The sequence below is a fragment of the Chlorocebus sabaeus genome, chromosome 2 (assembly GCF_047675955.1).
Source record: "Chlorocebus sabaeus isolate Y175 chromosome 2, mChlSab1.0.hap1, whole genome shotgun sequence".
Taxonomy (NCBI): domain Eukaryota; kingdom Metazoa; phylum Chordata; class Mammalia; order Primates; family Cercopithecidae; genus Chlorocebus; species Chlorocebus sabaeus.
In genome coordinates, this window is record NC_132905.1 from 93,691,993 (window position 1) to 93,718,954 (window position 26,962).

Here is a 26,962-nt window from a genome sequence, read left to right on the forward strand (position 1 = left end):
CTCGTCATTTACATCAGGTATAACTCCCAATGCCATCCCTTCCCCCTCCTCCCTCCCCACAATAGGCCCTGGTATGTGATGTTCCCCTTCCTGTGTCCAAGTGATATCGTTGTTCAGTTCCCACCTATGAGTGAGAACATGCGGTGTTTGGTTTTCTGTTCTTGCGATAGTTTGCTGAGAATGATGGTTTCCAGCTGCATCCATGTCCCTACAAAAGACATGAACTCATCCTTTTTTATGGCTGCATAGTATTCCATGGTGTATATGTGCCACATTTTCTTAATCCAGTCTGTCACTGATGGACATTTGTCACTGATTCCAAGTCTTTGCTATTGTGAATAGTGCCACATAAACATACATGTGCATGTGTCTTTATAGCAGCATGATTTATAATCCTTTGGGTATATACCCAGTAATGGGATGGCTGGGTCATATGGTATTTATAGGTGAATATAACTTTTATATACACTGGGAGATAAAAGTATTTGCTGTATTGTGATATTTGCTTTATTGCAGTAGTCTGGAATGGAAACTACAATATCTCTTGGGTACGCCTGTATACAGAAAGAAATTTATTATGAGGAAATGCTCATGCAATGATGGAGGCTGGAAAGTACCAAGATCTGCAGTCAGCAAGTTGGAGACCCAGGAGAGTCAATGGTGTGGCCCCAGCCTGTGTTTCAAGGCCTGAGAACCAAGAGAGCCAGTAGTCTTAAGTTCTAGTTCAAAAGCTGGCAAGCTCCGGACCCAGGAAGAGCTGATGTTTCAGTTCAAGTCTGAAGGCAGGAAAAGACTGAAGGCCGAGCTCCAGGCAGTCAGGCAGGAGAACTTTCCTTTTACTGATGAGAGGGTCAGCATTTTGTTCTGTTCAGGCTGTCAACTGAGTGACCCAGAAAAGCTGGTACATAACATTCACCATCACGTTGCAAGAGCCGCAAAAGCCTCTCTGCTTCTAACACTGACGCTCAGCTGTCCTCCAGCGGGCAGGGAGCTGGATGCTGGGAGGACCGTGTGGGCCTGGGCAGTTTCTGAGAATCTCCCTCCACCCTGTGACTTCTTAATTACTTAGAGGGTCACCCTGGTTGCTCACTTCAGCTCACTTGGGAGATTCTCTCTGCTTGAGGCCGGGGTAGGCCGAGGTCTTATGGGGTCTGAAGCTTATACAATTGGGGTGGGGGGCATTCCTCTTTAAGAAAAAGAAAACGGTGGGGGTGAGTCGTCCTGCAGCTTAGCTCCACTAGTCTCATGGAAAATTTGCCTCCTAAAATGTCTTTCCTCTGAGAAAGCCCAGGCTCCAAAGGCCCAGCCAGGCTGGTGTCAGTCTGGGGTCAGCTGCTGGGAGGCTGCAGGCCATGTATGACGCGGGAGTTCACCCTATCCCAGTTTCCGATGGAGAGTCATCGTTCTTGTCCACCCCTGTCATGCTCTTTTCCACCTTCCCCAGGGGAAGGGATATTTTCAGTCTCTACAACAAATCCACTGACACATTAAGGTGGGCACGGTGGTCTGGGGTCTTCTTGTTTATAACATGGTGCCTATTACTGGTCGGCTGTGTACAGGCAGTTTCCACTGGCATTGTTCACCAGGCCAGCCTAGAGTGGAATGACCACATGTTAAAATATAGATTCCTGGGCCCCAGACCTACTTGATCAGAATCTGTGTGAGACGGAACCTTTCAGCCTGGGTTTTAAACACGCCTCCCGGGCTGACAGTCACTGGATTTGAGAACCGTGGGGTTGTTCAGACAGCAGGGACATTGATGTTGTTGCTTCTGCATTCCTGGTGATGCTGTTCTGTTCTCCCAAGGCCTGTGCAGTGGTGAGAGTCTCCAAGGATACAAGACCATGATCTGGAGCGAGTGTCCTGAAAGTGGACCCTAGCACTCAGGACTGCCAACACCCTCCCTGGGTTTCCTTGGTCTGGAATTTCCATCCCTTGGTTCCACCGGTTACATCACACCTCCCCTTCAAGGAACAGTGCAGGTGCTGTGCCCTTCACAGGGCTCCGGATGCTCACTAGCTTCCTCTCCACCGAGGGCCGCAGCCCCTGGAGACCCCTTGAGTTGAGTGCTTTGTCCTCGCATACTCTTTCTGGTCTCATAGTGGGGCTTGGCCATTGTCCTTTCACTCCAGATCTCTCCTTTCAGATCCAGGAGGTGCGTCTTGAACTGAACTTTCCAGACCCTCCCTTCAGTTTTCCAGTCCTTAGAGAGGTGGACTTCTGATTCCTTTGTCTCTGTGCCCTGTAGCCTCAGGTCAGGCTTAAGGCAAGGTCCCCTCACCTGGCCTGGGGAGAGTCCCAGGATGCTGCACGTGCCTGCGCGGGTAGGATGCGGTTACCCAGATTTCCCCTTAGAGAGCCTTTCCCTGTCCTGACGGCTTTAGCTTTGTGTGTTACTTACTTGTTCCACTTTAATTCAAAATGTACCCAGCAACCAGCTTATGCACAGCTCTCTGGGGTTTCAGGAGGGGTGTAAGACATACCCTTTGTCCTTCAGGCACTATGGCCAGAAGTGGGCCAGTGACCTAGGCAGGGGGCGGGAATCAGCAGATGGGATGTACTCAGAGGAGCCTGCAGCAGGCAGAGGCAGAGAAGGGAGGTCTACACGTTCTGAACTATATTTATCTCCTTCAGTTCCAAGGTTCTCTCCTGGCATCTATATTGCTCACAAGTTACAGAGCAAAGCCTGGTGTGATGGTTACTTTTAGGTATCAACTTGGCTAGATTAATAAATACCTAGAGAACTAGTAAAGCATTATTTCTGGGTGTGTTTGTGAAGGTGTTTCCAGAGGAGATTGGCTATGAGTCAGTGGGCTGACTGGGGAGGATCTGCCCTCTATGTGGGCAGGCACCATCCATTGACTGGGCCCAGATAGAACAAGAAGGCAGAAGAAATGTGAATTCCTCTCTCTTTGCTAGAGCTGGGACATCCTTCTTTTCCTGCCCCTGGACATCAGAGCTGCAGGCTCTCTGGCCTTTGGACCCGAGGATTTATACCAAGCAGCTTTCTGGGTTCTCAGGCCTTTGGCCTTGGACTGATAGTTACACCATTGGCATCTCTGGTTCTGAGGCTCTTGGACTTGGACTGAGCCATCCTTTTGGCATCCCTGGGTCTCCAGCTTGCACGGCCTTCACGATATTTCCCAACCTCCATAATCACGCTAGCCAATTCTCCTAAGAAATTTCTTCTTATCTATCTGTCTGTCTGTCTATCTATCTATCTATCTATCTATCTATCTATCTATCTATCTACCTACCTACCTACCTACCTACCTACTTACCTACCTACCTATCCTTTGATTGATCTACTAACCTGTTGGTTCCATCTCTCTGGAGAACCCTGACTAATACACCTAGAGGGCAGAATCTGCTGGAGAAACTGCCATTCCATTATTGACTGGCTGGTCAGGCCACACAGCCTGGGGGTCTAGATGTGTAGTGCCTGTTCATGGCTCTGTCCCAGGTAAGGCAGAGCTAGTTTGTGCAAAGAGCTTCTGCTTTCCAGCTGGCCTGGGGTGGCTAGGATCTGGGGGCACAGGCTGCCCTTTCCAGGCTCTGTCTGCTGGTGCTGCGGGTACCCCTGACTCCTCCAGTGGAAGGCTGGCCCCCCGGTCCTCTTTAGACACAATACAGACTCAACCAAAGATGCAGATGCCTCATGTATGAGGATTCCGAGCTGTGACTTCTGGTGGTGGTTTCTTGGTAACTCCACTTTAGGCAGGAAAAATGTTCAGTTGCCCATGAAAACAAGCGACCCTAGGGGCTTTGGCCAGTTGGGTTTGGCACCTGCTCTGCTTCCTGGGAAGCAGTTTGGCCAATGCACTGCATGAGGTGAGCGCCCATCCCTGGAATTTAGATCCCTGTGAAGGGTCCTGAGAAAAGGCACATCAGAGAGAATGAGAATTTAAAGTTTACTGTTAAAGCAACCCATAGAAAAAGAGCAGAATTATTCAAGCAAGGAAACAAAGTAGAGAAATATCTTCTTTCCCTTGCACTTGGTTTTTATGCTTCTCTGTAAAATGTATTGTCGGGGAGAAAGCAGGCCCCCAATCCCCTTGATCAGCTACATGTCCTAGCCATGCAAGTAAATAATGACAGAAAGAAAGAAAGAGAGAAAGAAAAAAAGAAAAGAAAGAGAGAAAGAAAGAAAGAAAAGAAAGAAAGACAGAGAGAAAGAGAGAAAGAGAAGGAAAGAGAAGGAAAGAAAGAGAAAGAAAAGAAAGGAAAGAAAGAAGGAAGGAAAGAAAGAAATGAAAGAAACTTTGCAGCGACCTGGAGCACCAGTTCAGACAAGTTCTGGTCTCCTCCTTGCCTTCTGCTGTGATTTCTCTGAAGTTGCTGGGGGCAGGAACTGACCAGGAACTCCCCAGGGGTGCCAAGCAGAGCAGGTAGTTTGCCTCCAGGAAAGAAGTCTCTGGAGAGCGAGCTGGTTCTAGAAAGCTCCATTGTTATTTCATGTTGCTTTTGGTGAATATATTTAGAACAGAATTTTGACAGTGAAATTTTGAGGTGCTCTTTTGGCCATCAAAATCACCAGCTCTTGGCTGGGCACAGTGGCTTGCCCTTGTAATCCCAGTGCTTTGGGAGGCCGAGGCAGGGGACTGCGTGAGCACAGGAGTTTGAGACTAGCCTGGGCAACATAGTGAGACCCCATGTCTACAAAAAATACAAAATTAGAAGAGTGTGGCGGCATGCACCTGTGGTCACAGCTACTTGGGAGGCTGAGGCAGGAGGATTGCTTGAGTCCAGGAGTTCAAGGCTGTAGTGAGCTATGATTGTGCTACTGTGCTCCAGCCTGGGAGACAGAGTGACATCTGGTCTCTGAATTTGTGTCCTTTGTAGGGACATGGATGCAGCTGGAAACCATCATTCTCAGCAAACTATCACAAGAACAGAAAACCAAACACCGCATGTTCTCACTCATAGGCGGGAACTGAACAATGAGATCACTTGGACTCGGGAAGGGGAACATCACACACCGGGGCCTATCATGGGGAGGGGGGAGGGGGGAGGGATTGCATTGGGAGTTATACCTGATGTAAATGACGAGTTGATGGGTGCAGCACACCAACATGGCACAAGTATACATATGTAGCAAACCTGCACATTGTGCACATGTACCCTACAACTTGAAGTTTAATAATAATAATTAAATTAAAAAAAAAAAAAAAAGTCCAAACCAACTCCACTTTTCACTCTTTCACTTTCATTTCTTGCTGTCCTTTCTGTCCTCTCACCCAGGATGACATTTTTAAAGTGCCTCTATTGTGTTAAGAAATGGATTTATTATCTGTGTTAAATTATCTCAGCATTACCTACAGACTCTGTTATGTAAATAAGGTAAATTATCAGGATGAGAAGTGAGACTCTAATTTATGAGTTTACCGTGTCTCTTTAAAAAGCTGCTAGGTCCTCTCTTAACTTTCTAGGCTTGAAGGATTCTAGGGGATTGGCATATTGTTACTGTTGTGGACTTTGTTTGCCTTGATCATACCCATGAGAAAAGTGAGGCTGGGATGGGGGCTCAAATGCATGCTCAGAGTTACATAAGTAGGTTGGAAGGTGACACTACAGACACGGCAAATTGTGAAGGCCTGCTGGTAAGGCACGATTGATTTGAACGACACTCTTTTTTTTTTTTTTTTTGTTCCTAGTGATTCCTGACAGAATCATCATTTTTGGTAAACAAACCAAGCCCAGAATCTGATAATTGTGAAGCACTCTACACTGACAGTTCTTTGAAACAAATTTCCTCCTGGCATTTACACTGTGGCTTTAGCTTTCAAACCGGAGGGTCCTCTTACCCAGCAAAAAGTGAGTTATACGCTTTCTTAATGTTATAACATTACCATGGATGATCCTGAACTTGCCGAGGATAGCAGAGACGGGTGGGCAGAAGAGGAGAGAATCAGATCAGAGACTGTAAAAAGTAACGTAAAAAAAATAATAATAATTCTGGCAGAGACGGAATTTGAAGGTACTTGTGCACATCAGAACACTGGACTTGCTTTTTTTGGGGAGCAGGAATGCTGCTTAATTAGATCAGAGAAGAGTGCAAGCGTGGTTTCCAGACCCGCAGCTTGTTTTGCTGCGCTTCATCATGGAGTCAGAGAACGGCAGAGCTGGGGGAGTGAGTGAGGGACCTGGTCCCATATCCCTACAGACAGGCAATCGGTGACTCCCATAGGTTTAGGGCTGCAGAGCCGGGACCAATGCCCAGAATCTCTGAGCTTTTTATCTTACACCATGAAGTGACAGATGCTGGCAGATGTCAGACCTCTGTGCTTTACTGTTTAACCATGCAGCACCCGACTTCTGTATTCATCGAGGTTTTAGAGTTTCCAAAACACGGGTCTCCTCTCCCACCTCAGCCTTCTAGCATGAAACTAGACACATCCTCATGCTTTTGAGGTCTAATCATTGGATTTTGTTCCTTTCAGATGGCTTGCCCGAAGATGAGATTGATATATATTTGCCTTCTGGTTTTGGGGGCTCTTTGTTGGTATTTTAGCATGTACAATCTGAATCCTTTCAAAGAACAGCCCTTTCCTTACAAGAAAGAGGACGGGCCCTTCCTTAAGCTCCCAGATACAGACTGCAGTCAGACACCCCCCTTCCTTGTTCTACTGGTGACCTCATCCCACAAACAGTTCGCTGAGCGCATGGCCATCCGGCAGACGTGGGGGAAAGAGAGAATGGTGAAGGGAAAGCAGCTGAAGACATTCTTCCTCCTGGGGACCACCAGCAGTGCGGCAGAAACAAAAGAGGTGGACCAGGAGAGCCAGCGACACAAGGACATTATCCAGAAGAATTTCTCAGACGTCTATTACAATTTGACCCTGAAGACCATGATGGGCATGGAATGGGTCCATCGCTTTTGTCCTCAGGCGGCATTTGTGATGAAAACCGACTCAGACATGTTCATCAATGTTGACTATCTGACCGAACTGCTTCTGAAGAAAAACCGAACAAGCAGGTTTTTCACTGGCTTCTTGAAACGCAATGAGTCTCCCATCAGGCAACCATTCAGTAAGTGGTTTGTCAGCAAATCTGAATATCCATGGAACAGGTACCCCCCATTCTGCTCTGGCACTGCCTATGTGTTTTCCGGCGACGTGGCGAGTCAGGTGTACAATGTCTCCAACAGCGTCCCATACATTAAACTGGAAGACGTGTTTGTGGGGCTCTGCCTCGAAAGGCTGAACATCAGATTGGAGGAGCTCCACTCCCAGCGGACCTTTTTCCCAGAGGGCTTACACTTCTCTGTGTGCCGCTTCAGGAGGATCGTGGCCTGCCACCACGTCAAGCTCCAGGCTCTCCTGGACTACTGGCAGGCTCTAGAGAATTCCCAGGAGAAAGATTGTCCGCCTGTCTGAGAGGAGCTCAGAGGCACATCCGGACAAGTTTCAGATAACCTGTGGGGATAGTGTTTACAAGATTTTGGAAGAGGGGGTGGGACAGAGGATGCCGTTCTTTAGTGCTGAAATCCACGCCAGAATGTCAGTGTCCATGAAGCCACTGATTAGTTCCCACTTAGTGCTCCAGGCAATAATAGGCACCCTGTCTCTTGGGCACGCACAGTCTCTATACCAAGTGTTCGACATACACCTGGATTTTCGCATTTCAGGGGTTAGTATCCTATGATACCATGGGTGTTACCATCCCAATTTTACAGGTAAGGAAACAGCAGCTGCGAGAGGTACAGAAACTTGTCCCCAGGCTCACAGCCAGTAGACATAAGAGCAGGAATGAAAATCGAGCACTTTCAGAATCTGGTGGGCAGCCCCTGACTTGAATCACTCCCGTGTGCTGCCTCCCTTAGGAGGGGACAGTGATGATGAGGTCTCCGAGCCGGCATCCTTCCGTCCCTATCCAGAGTCCCCTCCACCTCAGCTCCCAGTCCTTGTGCTTTTTAGAGCTAAGCCTGGGATGACCAAATTCACCGCAGCTCCTTCATTCACGGGGCTGGACGTAGCTGGGACCAAGTCCGTGTTACTGGCTCGGTACTCAACACAACCCAAGTTTCATCCCAGGAAATGTCCTCACAGTGGATGCAGTTCACATGCTGAGGAACGCCCAGCTCTGGACAGAGTTCTTATAAATGTATAAATTAGGCTCAGAAACCACTGCAGTCTGACCTGCTGTACAGGCTGCCCACACTGCTGACCTCGCTGGTGAGCAGCTTGTCACTTCTGAGCCATCTGCTGCTCTCTTGTTTCTTCACCCCAGCTGTCCCTTGTTTTCGATCAATGGGGACCAGCCACTGCCCCAGGAGCACTTTAGGGCTCTCAGTTCAAACCGAAGGACAGTTGAACTCGGATGTGTTTCATGCGGGATTCTGGGAGCTTTCTGGGAATTCAGCTGGAGTCAAGTCAAGATGCTCTCAAGGACCTTTCGGACACAGAGCCCCAAAGTGGACCCTGGTGAGGCAGGGGTGGTCCTGCGTCCACTTCCCAAGCCTGAGCCAAGCTCATCTTCACTGAATTTCTCATTTGGCCGAGTAACAACTGAACTTCGTGGTTTGGTGTTTAGCCTTCAGTGTATTCCGCTACCTCCCACCCAGAGGTTTGTGCGAGCCTGTTTTGCAGGGTTGTGTGAAACCAGGGCACTGCTTTGTAAGAAGTTGTGCCCATTCAGCCACGGTCATGTGACGTGCAAAGTAATCCTGCTCCTAATTATAGAAATGATTTTTTTTTTTTTTTTTTACTTTACCACACTTTACTTTGTACTCAGAGAAGAGACCTCACATGGCTGTGTCACATATAAATGTTGGACTCAACTCCTACTTGAACTCAGGAAAAGTTACTTGCTGCAAAATGGTTTTGACCATGTTCAGTTGCAAAAGTACGTCTGATGTTCTATTTTGCGTACCATTTCTTGTGTCTGGATTATGCTGCTGCTTTGTAGACGTGTTTCCTCATCCTGGCCGCTCTGAACGCACTGGGTCATGTTCAGAAAAGCCTCCTTCTCAGGTGGAAAAAATCAGGGACTGAGCTTGTCTTTTGAAGCCCAAATTTAAGAGCCACGGCCCTCGGTTCCATAGGATGGGCTGCCTCTCATTCTCAAGACGACTGTGCTTTGAGGGAGAAGTTGTCTGTTTGGCAGTAGGCCTGGGTCTGTGTTTCATGGTCTGTCTTGTTAGGTGTGTGTCTGTGTGGCCACTGGTCTCAGTCGGCGAGGCCTGTCCAGCTGCTGCCTCTGTGTGACTGGCTTTGGGTCTGGTCTTCACAGCATCGTCCCACAGCTCCAGGGACAAATGAGGACAGGTGTGTGCTCTCTCTACTGCTTCTGTGTGTTCTTAAAGGATTTTCTCTGAGACCCATTGTTTTCCCCATTGTTTCCCCTCCCCTCTTCTTTTCTTTTCTTTCTTTCTGACAGGGTCTCACCCTGTCACCCAGGCTGGAGTGTAGTGGCCTGATCTCACTGCAGCCTTGAACTCAATGAGCCTCAAACAAGCCTCCTGCCTCAGCCAGTGTGTAGTTGGGATTACAGGTGTGTATTTCTTTACACAATGACTAATTCTTTTTCTTGAGGAAGACATTATTACATGAATCTAGAACTTGAAGGAACCTTAGAGCTTATTCAGTCCTGCCTCCTCTTTTATGTGAGATGCAAACGAGGCCCAGAGAGACCTAACAACTTGCCAGGACCTTCCCAGCTAGTGTGTTGCAGAAGGCGGGTTCCAGCTCAGCTTGGATTTCACGGTGCTGTCTGTCTGGATGTGAGAGTGAGAAACAACGTGAAAGCATGAATGAGGAGGCCAAGCGGTGCTTCCCCAGGAACACCCAGTGCTAGCTCCAGCATGGGACTGGAGAGGCCCAGGTTGGCCGGGCCGGGGCTTCACCGCAGGCACCCGGAGAGGAAGGATTCTGATGGGCAGATGCTGAGCTAGGGGCTTCATAGGTATTGCCTCATCTACATGCTGTCAATGAGTTTTCCGGGGGCAGGGACCCCCAGTTGCTCAGGTTTACAGATTAGGAAACTGAGGCAGAGAGAGAGAGAGGGCGAAAAACTCATTCGAGGTTACATAGGTGAAAAGTGGTAGAAACGGGGTGACCCTAAGCTGCCCTGTGGCCTCCCCAGCCACCTGCTGACGAACTGCGGGAGTTCATTGCATTGGCTGCTCCCACTGCCTCTCTGAGGCACCTCCTCAGACTCCCCCAACCACACACACCTATCCCCCAGCCCCCAGCCCCCTGTACTCTGCCTTCTCCTGTGACTGTGGCAGGAGCCACTTGGCCCCCGTGGCGCCAGAACCCTTGCTATTGGACTGACTCCAGCTCTTCTCCCACAACTCCCGATGCAGCTCACTCTCGTCCTGCCACCTGCTGTCCCCTCTGCTGGATCATCCCATAAGCGCACAGACACACTGCCATTTCCCACCCAACCAGAAACGACCATCACCTTCCCCAACCCCCTCCCTGACCCTCTTCCCCTCCCACTGCCCCATCCTGTTGCGTTTCTGGTGGAACCCCGCACGGGAGTTTTACTTGTCTGTTGCCTCATCCTAATCCTTTCTTCTTTCCCAAATGCCGTCTCATCAGACTTTTGCACTCCCACTCCACCCAGATGGCCCTTCTCAGGGCACCCACGACCTCCTGTGGCTGGGTCCTGTGGGCAGTTCTCGTCCTCATCCTGCTTGACATGGCGAGTCCTCATCACCAGCTTCCAGGACGCCGGGTGCTCTTGGTCTCCCTCCTCCTTGCTGCTCGGCTTTTCCATCTCCTCTGCTTGCTCCTTCTCTTTGCTCTGACCATGCCATGCTGGAGGTTCCTGGGCTCTGCCTGGGGCCCCCTTTCTTCCCTGGTTATACCCAGTCCTCCGAGGGGCCCACCCTGTCTCATGGCTTTAAATATGTTGATGATGTTTCCATTTATCTCCCGTGTAGAACTCTTTTTTTTGTTGTTGTTTTTTTGAGACGGAGTCTCGCTCTGTCACCCAGGCTGGGGTGCAGTGGCCGGATCTCAGCTCACTGCAAGCTCCGCCTCCCGGGTTTACGCCATTCTCCTGCCTCAGCCTCCCGAGTAGCTGGGACTATAGGCGCCCGCCACCTCGCCCGGCTAGTTTTTGTATTTTTTTTTTTTAGTAGAGACAGGGTTTCACCGTGTTAGCCAGGATGGTCTCGATCTCCTGACCTCATGATCCGCCCGTCTCAGCCTCCCAAAGTGCTGGGATTATAGGCTTGAGCCACCGCGCCCTGCCCCGTGTAGAACTCTTTCTTGCTCTTCAATCCACTGCCTACCTGATTTCCCATAGTGAACAAATCCAACACTGACCTTCTGATTAACTGCCCCACATCCACCCCATCTGCAGCCATTCCCGTCTCAGGTAATGGCCACTCCATCTTCCTGCAGCTCAAGTGGGAAGCCCTGGAGCCATTCTGACTCCTCTCCCATCTGGTGCATCAGGAAAGACTGTGGGAACTACCTTCAAATTATCTCCAGGAGCCAGCTGCTTCCTGCCCCTCCACTGTGACCACCCTTGTCCAAGCCTGCGTCGCCTCTCACCTGCGTTCGTGCAGCCACCTCCAGGCCCTCCCCAGGCTTCCATCGCTGCATCCTTCAGTCTCTTCCCAGCAGCATCCAGAGTGATCCTTTGAAAATCTCACTTCTCTGCTCAAAACTGTGGTTTCCCATCGCCAGGGATATTAAGGATAAAAGCCACATGCTTCATACCATTGTCTGCCTGTGATTCCCTAATCACGTCCCTTTGCTCGCTCACTCTGGCCTGTTGTTTCTGAACAGCAGTCTGTTCCAGCCACAGCGGCCCCCTTACCCTTATCTGCCCATGCCCATTGGCCTTGGCGCTGGCTGTCCTTTCTGCCGGAAGTGCCCTTTCCGCAGGTGCTCTCATGCCTTGCTCCTTTGCCTGGTTGACATCTGGTCAATGTCACCTCAGTGAGGCCTACGCTGACTTCCCTGTAGGAAAATGCAACTCACCTCACTCCCATGCCCCATACCTTATATTGTTTTCCTTGCACTTACCAATTTCTAACAAAGCGTATAATATCTATTTATTATAACATATCTATATTTTATGGTTTATGTTTCAACCGACTTGAATGTAACCTTTGTGTGGGCCGCGGGTCTTTCTGTGTTTTCTTCACTGACGCACCTTGGATTCTTAGCATGGTCCCAGCACATAGTAGGTGCTCAATAAACATTTGTTGAGTGGAACTGAATGTATCGGTATGGTAGGTGGTTTTTAGAAGGGAATGAGTGAACCAGGACTGAAAAAAAATCAAATATTTTTCAAAGCCAGCCAACACTGTGGTTTCACGTGAGTCAGTAAGTAGGAAATGGGTGCGACTCTGTGACCTGAAAACCAAGAAGTGCTCCACAGCCATGCTCTTCACCCCTTTTCTTCCAAAACAGAATACTTCACACGGTGCAGGGTGGACAGAATCACACGGCAGTCTGTGTGCCTGTCCTCCAGCCTGATACCTGGCCAGTCCTGTCTCACCTACACTCTCATGCCAACTCTTTTTTTTGTTTTGTTTGTTTTTGAAACAGAGTCTCACTCTGTCACCCAGGCTGGAGTGCAGCGGTGCAGTCTTGGCTCACTGCAACCTCTGCCTCCCAGGTTCTTGTGCCTCAGCCTCCCGAGTAGCTAGGATTATAGGCATGTGCCACCAACCCAGCTAATTTTTGTATTGTTAGTAGAGACGGGGTTTCACCATGTTGGCCAGGCTGGTCTTGAACTCCTGACCTCGGGTGATCTACCTGCCTCAGCCTCCCAGAGTGCTGGGATTATAGGCGTGTGCCACCACACCCACCCCTGTTTCAAGAATTTGTGCTACAGCTCAGCATTTAGCGGCCGTGGGAAGGCCAGACCTCCTGACTCTTCAGCCTGGTAGCATCCTCCATGCCTTAAAAAAAACCCAAAACCCTAACTGTATTTAATTCCTGCTCCTCTTCAAACACACCATTGTAACCACATAATACACTGTGTGAAAAGAGAGGAAAGAAAAATCCAAGTCAACAGTAACTTGCCAGGCCTTCTGTCCTTGAGCCCCATTTCTCGCATCCACCATGCTCACCTCGGCCAGGCCCCTGTCTGGATTCAGCCTGACTTGAGCCGCCGCCTCCTAACTGGTCCCACGGGCCTGGCCCTGCCACTTTCCAATCTGTCCTCCACTTGACATTTAGAGTAATTTTTAAAAACAGCAAATCTGATTAGGAAACTCAGAGGCCCAGGGAAGCCAGTGACTTGCCCTCTGGCACCCTGTCCTGAGGGTAGAGCTTCCTGGCATAGGGTCAGTGAGCCCCGAGGCTACCTCCCTGCAGGCTGCGGGAGGGTGAGCGTGGTCAAGAGCAGCAATTCTCATTGCTTCAACTGTCGTTGCCTATTTAATGAGCTTCGCAGTGCCCTCAATTTGCTAAGTTAACTTTGACCATGCCATCCGTGAGAGGTCTGACTGGTGATTTCCAGCTCCTGCTGGGCACCGGGTGCTGCACCGGTTATCCCGAAAGACTGGCACGGAGGGCCTAGATGGCCTTGGAAAGCGAAATTAATTAATTTTCATGCGAGTTTTTGATCCCCTTGAGTGTGGTTATTTTTGTGCAAAAAATTATCCCGATGTTTACTTTGGTTTCAAAAGCAATTTATTAAAATTCCTTCCTAAGCTTTAAATTTCAGCTAACAAATATGAGAAGGGCCCCTGGGAATGGTAAGAATCAGGAAGCATTGTGTGTGTGTGCGCACCCCAAAGTTGTGCAGCTACAGTAGCTGGAAGTGCAGAATGTGGATTCTGTCCGCTGTCTTTACAGCTAGTCCTCTGCACCTGTAGAAACCGTACTGACGCACAGCCTTGCAGAACCTCCAGCTTCCATGGTGGCAGGAGCCATGGAAAATAGAGACCCACCAGGTAAGGAGGTAACTGGGACACCAGGTTACTGCCTACCTGGTGAGGAAGCTGGGGAAAAGGGCCCATGGGAGGATACTAATGGGGGAAGAGGAGACCTCACTTCCAGTGCTGGGCGACCCACTTAGGGAGGCCCCATTCCATTTACAACTCCACTGAAGCTTCCGCCTCCGGGTTCGAGCCCTGGCTCTGCAGTTTGCTAGCTGTGGACCCCAGGTGGTCGTTCTCTCTGCACCTCAGTCTCCGCACCTCTGTAAAATGGGATGATAATAGTGTTCACCTCGGAAGGTTGTCAGAGGTGTGGAAATTAAGATAATTCACACTGAGTTTTTGGCACGGCTGTGCGTAGCACTGGGTGCAAGCTGAATGTGTGGGCTGCCATCGCGATGTTGTGTCTGATGGCCTGCAGTGGTTGCTTAGCAGCAACGGGTTTGCTTGGTTATTGCCTGATTCGGGGGAAATAGATCCAGAGACCAAGGTTCCATGTTATCCCCAGCACCGGGCTGACCCCAGGTACCAGAGAAGCCTCCACGGCCCCAGGATGCAGAGGACCCAGGTTACAACTTGCTCAAGTAGACCCAGGGTCTAGGCTTATCCTGGTAGACTTTGGTACCAAGCCAGCCTTTGTGACCTGAGATTCCAACACCACCATTGCAGATCCAGGCTCTAAGTTAGCCTCTGCAAACTCAGGATATATATTCCACGGATCCCTGATCTGGGGGACAGGTCTGTGTGTGGTTTGCAGAGTAACGATATGAAGAAGGAGGTCTTGTTAAGACGGCGTGGTGTGGAGTGCCCAGGTGTGAAGTGGTTGTCTCAGTGGAAGTTGTAGCCTCCTCCTCCCCGTGACGTCATCCTCACACGTGCTCAGTGTTAGGCATTTTTCCCCTCCTGCTCTGAATCTGTGAGTGAAGTATGCATGCGGGAGGGACAAGCGTGCATGGCGCCCAGCTGTGGTGCATTTAGAGCTCAGCCTCAGCCCTCCAGTGGGACCCTGGGCATACCCTTAACCCCCGGGCTCTGTTCGCTGGCTCGGGGCCTGCGCTCTGAAGTCTGGCTGCCTGGGTTTGAATTTGACCTTCCTCGCACAGTCCTGTGAGAGGCAAGTTACTTACCTTCTAATTGCCTTAGTTTTGTTATCTGAAGAATGGGACTGTAGTAGTTCCCGCCTCGTGGTATGATCATGTGGGTTAAATGAGAGGATGAGTATAAATTGCTCAGCATCCCATGGTAGGTGCTCAGTCAGTGCAGGTGCCTATGGTTATCGTCAGCGTTTGGGCTGTGAATTTTGGTGGATTCTGTGTGTGTATGCAGCACTCTCTATCAGTGTACCTGCTGGTGTCTAGTGATCTCTGTGCAAATCAAGACCTCTTCCAATTGTGTCTGTAGGGCTTTGTTTCCGCTCTTGTTCTTTTTCTTCATTTGAATCTTTCCTGGAACTCTTGGAGAAGTTCTTCTGTTCTTGAGATGCTTCACAATCGGAGCACTGTGTTCTTGACTCTCTTAAATCAGAATATGTGAAAATCCGAACGAGGTAAAAGAAGTTGGAGCTGGAAGATGCCTTAGAAATGATGTACAGTTTTTAAAATTTTTTTTTAAATTTTTAGATAAAACCTTCCTTTTACAGATAGGAAACCCAAAGCTCAGAAAAATGGAGTGACTTTGCTAAGTCCTTCAGTGAGTGGCACATCCAGGATTAAAAGCTGGCATCAGAAATCCCATGTCAGACATTCATTCTTTTATTTATTCATTGGTTGGGTGCTCAGTGCTTTGACTGGACATCCTGAATGAGGATCAAGCTGAGGTTCGAGGCCATGGGTTTCACATACAGAGCTTTCACTGGGTAAATACACAATGCTGAGAAGACTATCAGGGGCACCTGCTCCCTTGACAGCTGAATAAAGAAGCGTTCCAGTGCCTTCTCTGTGAGCATCATAAGCCATGTCCATCCATACCTGCTGTTTCACTGAAACCCCACAGCAGTCTCTGGAGGGCACCATTCTTATAATATATTACGCCCCTGGATTTAAGAGGAGGAAACTGAGGGTCAGAGTGACTCAGCGACTTCCCTGGGGGCTCAGACATGGTGGAGACACAGCCCCTTGGCCTCCAAATGCTGACTCCCACGAGCAGCCTTGCCTTTCTCCACTTGGCACAGTGGCGAGTCCTCCGATGTATCTGCTTTCACAGGAAGCTTGGGACCAGCCCTGCCCAAGGAGTGTGCCATCTGGCCCCTTTTCCTGTCTGCTGCCACGTTTTTTCCAAGTGTTGACATGAGTCTCAGTCTGCCCCTTCCTGGGCCTGTTTGATTTCCCCGGATTTGGTGCTTAGTTATCTGTGTCTTTCCCAAGAACCTGCTGTTTAGCTGGATCCCCTGACCTGTCCTGTCCTGGCCAGCCCTCTCTTGAGGTCACTCAGGTTTCCAGGTGGCAGCCCAAACAAATGTCTGGCTTCAGAAAATAAACTCTTCAGTCCAGCCCACTTTGCCTGTCTCCCTATCTAATGCCCTTGCAAAACAAGCCTGGGGGCTCCACACTCAGACTGTGTGTGTGTGTGTGTGTGTATGTGTATGTGTCTATGAGAGAGAGAGAGACAGACAGACAGATCCATGGCTCTAATTAGAGATACCATGCTCAGTGGAAGCTGGTTCTGAACAATGTTAACTGCCCTGCCCTTGTCCGTGAAGGGCAGTGAAAGCGCAAGGGGCAGTTTCATTGTACCTGGGCTGTAAAACAGCAGGCACCCCCACTGCCCTCCTCAGCTATTGGTGTAGCAGGTGGAGTTGAGGGCCTCACTCGTTTTCAGCTTTGCACAATCAGTCACACGTTGGTTATATGACAGCTCTGTACCACACACCGACGTTCAGTAAGGTGGAAGCCAGCTGCAGGCGCGGTCCACGGTTCCAGACATCTCTGAAGGATGTGACACCAACTTTCAGGCAGAACATTTAGAAAGAGTGAAAGTGAAAGAGATCAACCAGCCCATTGAGTATCTATGTGTTTTTTTACAAGCAAGAACTGGGAAGGCAATAGTATTTAGAATCCTTGATACACTTTTATTACACTTGATAATTCTTTTAGTTCCAAAAGAAAAAAAAAAGCCAGGCTTTGGTGACTCTCATGGGCCCTCCATGCCAAGAGTCTATGACTCTGTGATAGATTAAATAATTAACAAGCCTGATTTAATATAACAGTTGCCATGCACCCTCATTTTAAAAACAGTTGAGACAATGTTTACATTTTCTCCGTGTTCTCCATGTGGAAATGTCTTGTTTGCTTTGTGTCGCTGTAGCAGAATACCACAGACTGGGCAATTTATAGACAATAGAAATTAATCTGGCTCATAGTTCTAGATGCCAGGAAGTCCGAGAGCTTGGCACTGGCCTCTGGTGAGGGCCTTCGTGCCGTGCCATGGTGGGCGGGAGGGCAAAAGAGCAAAACTTGCTTTGATAAAACCACTCTCGCAATAACTGACGTTCCTCTGATGATAACATTAATTCATTCATGATAGCAGAGCCCTCCTGACCCAGCCACCTCATAAAAGGTTCCACCTTTCAACGCTGTTGCGTTGGGGATTAAGTTTCCTTACTCAAGCACTTTGGGGGACACTTTCAAACCATAGCAGGAAGTATTTGCTTTCTCGTAACATTTTTTTAAATAATGAATTTTCAGCATTTGTTGTATCAGAACGGACATTATAGCAATTCCCATGGCTGCGTCTCTCCTGGCAGATTTTTAAAGTTCTTCCAGCCTGACTCCTCTCTCTGTTTGGGTCCCTGCCATGGTGCCTGCTGGAGAGTAGATACTTGATAATTATCTATTGGGTTCTAAGGGGATCTCTCAAAGGTGGTATTCAGGCACCCACAAGGCAACTCCCATCACAAGAAAGAAGGGTAGCCTGGGAGTGAGCTGTAAGGTTCCTTGGAACACCAATTCCTGAAGCCTCTTTTATTCATTATTGTTGGGACTTGTTTTTATTTCTGTTTCGTTCTACATAACCCCAGAATCTATATGTGAATACTAGGAAACTTTATCATGGGCTGAGGTGTATTTGAAGTAAACTCTTAACTGTGTCTCTGGGATACGAAAGGTGCTTACATTCTCTGTTGGGAATGTAGAGAGAAGGAGTTGCAGCGTGTGGCCCCTGGGAACGTAGAGGCATGAGTTTCTGTCTGTTTTCCTGCTGTTGAAATCTGAGTGCTAGGAACGGACCTCTTGCTCTCAGATTGGTCTTGAAGCTGAAGGGAACCTGTCCACCCTCCGCACAGGGCAAAGAGCCACGCCAAAAGGAGGAAGTTGGATTGCATCGTGGCACCTGCCAATCGGAAAAACAAAACAAAATAGATTTTAGTTAATTTAAAAAATGACAAAAAAATAGATTTTAGTTAATTTAAAAAATGATCTTCCTACTTATCAGACACAATCACTTTTAAATACGAGCAGAAAAATGAACTCCGTAGCCAAATGCAACGTTTTGTGTCACACTGTTTCACATCATCTCTTCTACCTCCATTCACTGGTCAAAGAAACGCAGAGGTGAGTTGGCCAGTGTGGCGTGAACACAGCTAGGCTCAGACCCTCCCACCAGTGAAGCCAGCGTGAGGTCTGTTGGCTCAGGGGTCCGGTCCTTTGGTCCCCAAAGCGGGAACCAAAGACATAGTGATACGAGGTTGATTTCTGCTCCATAATGTATCAGATGGGAAATAGGTGACTTGTTTTACCTGGTCAAATAAGACAACAGTAAAATCTACCGTGACTGGAAATTACTTAATGCAACCGGAGGAGACTTTGTGGTCAAATTTTGCTTTTCCTAAAAAATACGAAATTAAATTTACATGTCACTGAATGATATCTGAAACTGTCATTTCCTTGTATGTTAGGGGGATCTGCTAGACTCTTATGTCATCATATTTTGGAAATGGGTATATGTACTTAATATTGTTTAAAATCATTTATTTTTAACAAAAATTAAATTATGAAAATAATGCACTTAACTGGGTGAGTTTTAGGTTGTCGAAAATTTGGCAAGGTATGGTTTGAATTGGACAATCCTTTTGTTTTTACATTGATGTTTTCTATATTTATTTTGTACCTGGAAAAATATTTTTAAAAATTTATTTTGATTTTATATGTGTAGAAAAATACACTGAACAATGTTGAGATGCTTATTTTTGTAAGAGGTGGGTACTTCTTGTTCCCCTTGGATTTCGGAAGCAAAGCAATGGGACCCTATGCTTCAGAGTCTTAATGGGGTGGGGCAGTGTCCATTGAGGTATCCTGTTGGGAATGACAAGTCCAGGGCGGATTATGAGGCAGGCATCCTTTGGAGTTTTTCTTCTCTCAGGTATATTTTAACTAAAAGCTATCATTTAACTTGAAGAAATCAAGTCTTGTGAATTGATACGATTGTACTTCTAGAGTTTTTGATGATAACTTGTCTTTGCGGTACAGATTGGCTCCTCGATCTTTCAAAGTTTCATTTAAATGGAAATAAAGGTCTGAAACCGATGTATGTTTCTGACTTCATCATGCATGGGTCACCGTTCCTGGCAGTGGAACCAGGGCAGTGGAACCAGTGGGCAGGCCTGGAAATCTGCCCACTGACGCTTCTGGCAGGCTGCATCCAGGGCCCGCTCAGAAATGAATCTGGAGTTGGCGGCGGCAGGGAGGGAGTGGTGCAGCACTGTGTGTGGGGAAGTGGTGGATCCTGAAGCTGGGTGGGGGGTGGTGCAGCTTCAGAGGATGAGGGTACCTCCTGCTCCCTCCTCACCAGCTGGCCTTGCCATCCACCTGTGGCAAGGTGGGGGCTGTCCCTGGCCCTGGACCCTGGGTCCTTTCTCACTGGCTGCCCTCTCCTCTGGGACTCCATGCCCACCATCATCTCCTTTCCCCCAATGGCCACTCCTCCCTTCTAGAACTTTCCTCAGCACACAAGCCTGCTCTCTCAAAGATGACTTGCTGGACTTTCCTCTTTTGTAGTAGTGCCTCTTTCTCTTTTTTCCCTTAAGGCTAAAGCTCCTTCCAAGAGTGGCCTTCCCCTCCACTGCCACCTCAGTCCCCCTCTCCTTTCCCCCACCATGGCCCTGAAATAGCTCTGGGGGCCCCACAGCGCTTGGGTTGGGTCAGCACCATGTCACCCTGGGTGCTTGCCTGGCCAGGCCTTGGCAGCGCCTGGCACTGGAGCCTGCCCTGCTCCCTCCTGCACCCTCCTGGCTCCAGGACATCTCAACCTGCAGCCTTTCCTCCCCTCCCAGCAGCTCCCTTCACTCTTTTTGGCTCACTCTACCTCCTCGTCCCTCCCTCCCATGGTGGAGGCCCCTGGCTGAGACCCCAGGCCTCCCACTTGCCATCAGCACCGCCTCCCAGTCCGAGCACCTGTCTCTGCATGTGTTCATTTGTCTAAGGGCTGGGGAAACAGAACACAAGCCATCCAGCTGAAAAGAAACACAACAGGAGTTTCTCTTCCCGTAGTCCTGGAGGCCAGATGTCCAAGATCAAGGTGTCGGCAGGGCTGGCTCCTCCTGAGGCCTCTCCCCTTAGGGTGTGGATGGCACCTTCTCCTCTCTCTGTATGTGGCCTCTCCTTTGTGTGTTTCTGTCTCTGTTTCCTTTTATATTTTATAAGGACACCAGTCACATTGGATCTGGGCCCACCCTCTTGACCTCATTTTAACTCAATTACAATCTCTTTAGAGACCCCGTCTCTGGCTACTGGAGGTTGGAACATCAGCAGATGAATTTTTTTGACAGGGGTCACAATTCAACCTGTAACATTATGAGTTTCAATTCCATTTCTATGTCGATGGCTCCCAAATATGAGCCACGACCTCTGACCTTTCACTGAACCCCAAACCCAGATATCCCACTTCCTGTTCAGCAGCATCACTTTGATGTAAAATGGGCAAAGCTGAACTCTCACTTTTCCCCTTCAGACTTTCCTGTCTGCTATCTCCGTATTTCTGCTGCCAATGCCTCATGCTCAGGAGTTCACCTTGGTGCCTGTCTTTCCTGCACATCCTGCAGCACCAGGTCCCGAGCCTCCTCCCGGGGAGAAGAGCCTAAATCGGGCCATTTTCACTGCCCCCAGCTCCCCACCCAGGCAGCCGTCATCCCTCACCTGCACTTCCGCAGGAGTCGCCCAGTGAGCCTCACTGTGCGTTCTCTGACTCGTGTGTGGCCTGATCTGCACGGAGTGGTCTCTGAAATGCGTGAATCAGATCTTGGACCACTGCTGCTCATCATTCTAGAAGTTTTTATTTACCTTCAATGTGACCGTGAGGTCCTTACCGTGACTCGCAAGATTACCTCTGGCTCCTGAATGCCTCTGCAACTCCCCACCATACCCTGTCTTTCACCCCTGGGCCAGCACACAGCAGCCCTTATGCTTTCCTCCAGCCAGCCCAGCCCCTCCAGCCCCGTCACTGTCATGTGTTTCCCCAGGACCTTCCCATGGGTGCCTCTCATGCCATAACAGGGCACCACAGACGAGGCGACTTCAACAACAGACCTCAGTTCTCTCCCGGTCCTGGAGGCTGGAGTCCCAGATCAAGCTGTCACAGGGCTGGTTCCTACTGAGACCCCTCTCCTGGGCTTGCAGATGGCATCTTCCCCCTGTGTCCTCACGGGGCCGTCCTTCTTTGTCTGTGTCCTCATCTCCTCTCCTTACAAGGACACCTGTCTGATAGGGTCAGGGCCCAACCTGACGACCTCATTTTACCTTGATTACTTCTTTAAATGCCATGTGTCCAAATACAGTCACATTCTGAGGTGCTGGGGTCAGGACTTCAACATATGGATCTTGGGGGAATGCAATTCCGCTCCTAACAGCCCCCCTCCTCTGTGAGTACTTCTTGTACCCCCCCTTGTTTGTTCCTTCAGTGTGCTCTATTTTCTTCATGTCACTCATCCCTGCCCACGTTTTACTGGACACTTACGCATCTCTTGTCTCTCCCTGTGGACTGTAAGCTCCATGAGTGCAAACACTGCCTTCCTGTCTACCCTCCATGGCATCTACACAGCGTTTACAGTGGTGCCTCCCACCCAGCAATCCGTTTTTCTGAACAAGTGGATGAGCTTGTGGTTTGAAGGACTGGAGTCTGAGAGTGTTTGACTTTAGAAGCTGGAGGGTAGGTCTGTGACTGCACTGGCGAGGACTACCTGGTGGAGGGGCTGCTGAGTGGGCTCCAGCCAGGAAAGGGTGTGAGGAAAGAGAGCAGCGGTACCTGCCTCCTGTCACACAGTGTCTTGGAAGAATGAATGTGGGGACATATTTCATTTCATGCCATTTGAATAGCTGCTAGAATTATCCCCACTTTACAACAGACACAAGTGGCCTGCATTAGATTATTAGGAAAGCCAAAGTAGAAATAAACCATGACATCAACCATTCCCTCTACATGGCCTAATGACTTTCTCTAGCCACACAAACATAATGATTGAACAAAGAAATGCCCTCTCATTGTCATGAGGTCCTTATTTGATTGTGCTGTCCTATGAGAACCATCAGGTAGATACAGGAAGGAATCGCTTTGGCAGAAAACCACGAGAACAATGCACTTATGACTGTCTTTAGGATTCTAGGTAATTGCGGTTTACATGTTCAGACTTACGCCTCTGAACCATGACGAAACATTCTTTGCGTCGGGCATCCGTGGCCAGGAACATTGTCCCTGGCAGGCCTCTCCCAGCTCTCAGATCACAGATGTGTCTGTTTATTCTCTGGTTGTTTGAATATATTTATTCTATGGTTGTTTGAACAGTGCTGTGGCCCTGCAGGCTTTTTTCAGGCTCTGTTCTTTGTCAGTGCAGAGGGAGACTGGAACGCAACAATTAGATTCCCTTCAGTGATGAGAACCTGGCAGTGCCTCACTTAAGAGAATATTTCTATTAGTGCTTTTAGCAGCAGTGCTTTGGGTAATGCTTGCTCATCTCAGGAAAGAAAGAAGAGTGTCAGACAGGGGAGGGACCCTGGAGATCCCCTGGCCCAACCTTTCTATTGTACAGAGGACGAAAGGCACTCACAGCTGCCTTGTCCACAAGAAATGGCATCAGAAACAAGGCCTTCCTACTCATGTCTGTAATTTTAGCTGTTTCTGGATATTGAATGCCACAATAAATAATAGTGCATAAGATGTTACATTGAAAAACAAAACCTTGGCCAGGCGCGGTGGCTCACGCCCATAATCCCAGCACTTGGGAGGCTGAGGCGGGTGGATCACCTGAGGTCAGGAGTTCAAGACCAGCCTGGCCAACATGGTGAAACCTCATCTCTACTAAAAATACAAAAATTAGCTGGATATGGTGGTGCATGCCTGTGATCCCAGCTACTCAGGAGGCTGAGGCAGGAGAATCACTTGAACCTGGGAGGCGGAGGTTACAGTGAGCTGAGATTGCACCACTGCCCTCCAGCCTGGGCAACAGAGAGAGACTCTGTCTCAAAAAAACAAACAACAACAAAAAATCCTTTCTGTGTTATTTGCTGATCCTGCCATATGTCAGAGAAGACTATAGTTAAGACTATATAAGAGTAGAGAAAACCATTCCATCCAGAGGCTCAGAAAGTTTACTTTTTTTTGCCCAAGTCATACAGCTAGAAATTGACCCTGGAGTTTTAACTTCAACTTTACTGCATTAAAGCCTAGAATTCAAAAACAGACCCAAAGGTGTACATCTTAAAGGAGGCATGCTGTAATTCTATGCTCAGAATTCCAGTCGTGTACTGACTGGCACTTGCTAAGCATTCATCAGCACATTTTAGTTGGATGCTTATCATGCACCACAGTTCCTGGTGTCATGAACTTATTTTTCCGTTTAAGAAAGAAACTTGTTTTCTATTTGTAAATGGGACTTTACAATGCCACGTGATATTGCCGGGTGCAAGTGGGTGTACACAGAGAGGGCACCAACGATGTTTTTGTTATTGTTGTTGTTTTTTGAGACAGAATCTTGCCCTATCCCCCAGGCTGGAGTGCAGTGGTGCGATCTTGGCTCACTTCAACCTCCACCTCCCGGGTTCAAGCGATTCTCCTGCCTCAGCCTCCTGAATAGCTGGGACTACAGACATGTGCCACTGTGCCCGGCTAATTTTTGTATTTTTAGTGGAGACGGGGTTTCGCCATGTTGGTCAGGCTGGTCTCGAACTGACCTCAGGTGATCCACCCGCCTCGGCCTCCCAAAGTGCTGGGATTAAAGGTATGAGTCACCACACCTGGCCTCCAATAGTATTCTTGAGAGGCCAGGAAAGCTTTCCAAAGAAAGTGAAGTCTAACCTGAAACCTAAGTAAGACCTAGTCACATGGGAGGAGAAGGGGGCTCCATGGAGAGAGGCCAGTGTGTGGAAAGAAGCAAGGGGATGAGGAGCTGAAGCAGGGGGCTGGGGAAGGGCATGAGGTTCAACACAGCAGGAGCACTGAGTCCAAAGTGGTAGGACGCAGAGATGAGGCCTGTTATGGTCTGAATATGCCCCTTGCAGATTCACATGTTGAAGCCCTAATCCCCAGTGTAATGATATTATGAGATGGGGCCTTTGGGAGGTAATTCAGTTATGGGGGTGGAGCCCTCATAAATGCAATAAGTGCCCTTATAAGAAGAAACACAAGAGAAATGACCTCTTTCCCTGCCATATGAGGACAGGACAAGAAGGCCAAGAAGGTGACCGTCTGCAAACCAGGAAGAGTGGGGACCATGGCGTGCTGTAGAGAATACTAAGGACACAGGGCAAAAAAATCAGGTGGCAGAAATCCAGGCTGCAAACTGACTATTGGTTTTAGTCTCAGCCCTGGACCTTGAACTTTAACCAAGAGACTTAGTCTCTCTGAGACTAGGCCTCTACAAATTTTTTTTTTTTTATCAGCAAAATAAAGATAACTATCCTTTCCTTACCTTCCACCCAGGGCCACTGTTGTCCCATAAGACCACCTGTGCATAAAAAAGAAAAGCATCCCTTTCTTCTGGCTCTTCAGCTGGGTGTCCTTAGGAAGGGGACATCCTGCACGAGCTTCAGTGATGGCTGCATGAGTTAGCTGATGCTATGTAATGAATTACCACTCCAGCAACTTAAACCAACATTTATCGTTGCAGAATGTCTTTGAGACTCTAGGCATGGTTAGTTGGGTGTCTCTGGCACAGGGTTTTTCACAAGGCTGCAGACAAAGTGTTGGCTGGTGTCTCATCTGAAGGTTTGACTGGGGATGGGTCCTCTTCCCAGCACACTTGGTGGTGTTGGCAGGACTTAGTTCTGTATTAGTTGGGACTCTGTCAGAGAGAGACAGCACCAGCAGGAGGTGTATTTCTATCCATATCTGTATTTGTAGCTCTACCTCGATGTCTTTATTGCAAGGAATTGGCTTGTGCAATTATAGTTATTGGCCTGAGAGGTCTGAAACCCACAGGGCAAGCCATCAGGAAGGGCAGGCAGGAATCCTTTCGATGCTGCAGTCTGCAGGTAGAATTTCTTATTCCTCAAAGGGGCTGCAATTTTGTTTTTTAAGAACTTCTGGTTGATTGGCTTAGGACCACCCACATTATCCAGGATAACCTCTCTTGTATAAAGTCAACTGATTGTAGATGTTAACCACATCTACAAAATAGCTTCACAGCAACACCTAGGCTAGGGTCATATCAAATCATGGGGACTGTAGCCTGGCCATAAGGACACAACAGCCTGATCATTACAAGTTTGTTCCTTTGGGGATGTGAGACTGAGGGTCTCAGTTCCTTACTGGCTGTCAACAGAGACCACCCTCGATTCCCTGTCAGGTAGCTCCCCACACTCAGTTCACAACACGGCAGGTGATGAGTCCATGCAAGGCCCACATCACAATCTTCTTTAGCCTGACCATGTAAGATGCAATGACATCTTGTTTCTTTTGTTGCATTCTATTCATTAGAAGTAAATCTCCGGGTCCCATCCCTACTCAGGGAGAGAGGATTGCTTCAGGGCCATGAGTAGAAGTCTGCAATCACAGTGGCCCTACTCAGCATTTCTGGGGAAAGTATCTGAGATGATATGTGTGAAATAATTGTGTGAGCCTGTATGTAAATATTAGCTGGAACTACAGGAAATTATTTATTTTTCACCTACAAAAATGGCTCACTATTGTAAATGATTATAGTAAAATAGGGGACTGAGAGGGCCTAAAATGACTTTATAATTTTTGGGGGGACCAGGCAAGAATGAAATCTTGGCTAAATGGCAATTAAAATTAAAACAGACAGAACCTGGGGGTAAACAGGGGAGAGAGAAAGAACGAGAGAGAGAGAGAGAGAGAGAGAGAGAGAGAGACAGGAAGAGAGAAGGAGGTGCTGCCGATTGTCGTAGGTTTACATTGGGCTGATTTTTTTTTCTATATATTGTCTCTCTGTCTATCTAATTATCTATCTATCTACATCATCATCATCTATGTATCATCTATCTATCTAATCTGTCTTGTCATTTATCTTCTATGTATTAATCGATTATGTATTTTGTACTGGTCAGATGCTACCCTTCATTTGAGCATACAGTCATGCACCATGTAACAATGTTTTGATCACGATGAACTGCCTCTATGATGGTGGTTCCATAAGATTATCATGTAGTTGAAAAGTTCCCATGGCCTAGTGATGCCATAACCATTGTAACATTGTAGCTCATTGAGTTTGTGGTGCTGCTGGTTGTATAAAAGTCTAGCAAACATAATTATGTAAAATATATAATACTTGATAATAAACAACTATATGACTTGTTTGTATATTTACTGCACTATGCTTTTGAGCTCTTAGAGTGTACTCTTTTACTTATATTAAGAAAGGTAACGATAAAACAGCCTCAGGCAGGTCCTTCAGGAGGTGTCCAGAAGCAGGCATTGTTATCATCGGAGATGACAGCTCCATGTGTGTTATTGACTCTGAAGACCTTCCAGTGGGACAAGATGTGCAGGTGGAAGACAGTGATATGGATGATTCTGACCTTGTGTAGGCCTAGGCTAATGTGTATGTTTCTGTCTTAGTTTTTAACAAAAAAATTTAAAAAGTGAAAAAGCAAAATTAAAACTTAAAAAATATGGGAGGCCGAGGCAGGTGGGTCACGAGACCAGGAGATCAAGACCATCCTGGGTAAC

The 26,962-nt window shown here is 48.2% G+C and overlaps 2 protein-coding genes across 6 annotated transcripts in view; both read left to right on the forward strand.

Annotated features, from left to right (window-relative positions):
- B3GALT5 (beta-1,3-galactosyltransferase 5) overlaps positions 1-19,371 on the forward strand; it is a 113,366-nt gene extending 93,995 nt beyond the window's left edge. For 4 of the 5 annotated variants that reach the window (XM_037984834.2, XM_007968399.3, XM_073010706.1 and 1 more), the window contains 2 exons: positions 5,655-5,814; positions 6,441-19,371. In XM_037984834.2, the coding sequence (XP_037840762.1) occupies positions 6,441-7,376 (936 nt within the window). In that variant the 5' untranslated portion in view covers positions 5,655-5,814 and the 3' untranslated portion in view covers positions 7,377-19,371. The remainder of the gene's footprint in view (positions 1-5,654; positions 5,815-6,440) is intronic. The other variant, XR_012090859.1, reaches the window with a different exon arrangement.
- Positions 1-26,962, forward strand: part of IGSF5 (immunoglobulin superfamily member 5) — a 176,999-nt gene that overhangs the window by 35,764 nt on the left and 114,273 nt on the right. The gene's annotated exons all lie outside the window — the stretch shown is intronic.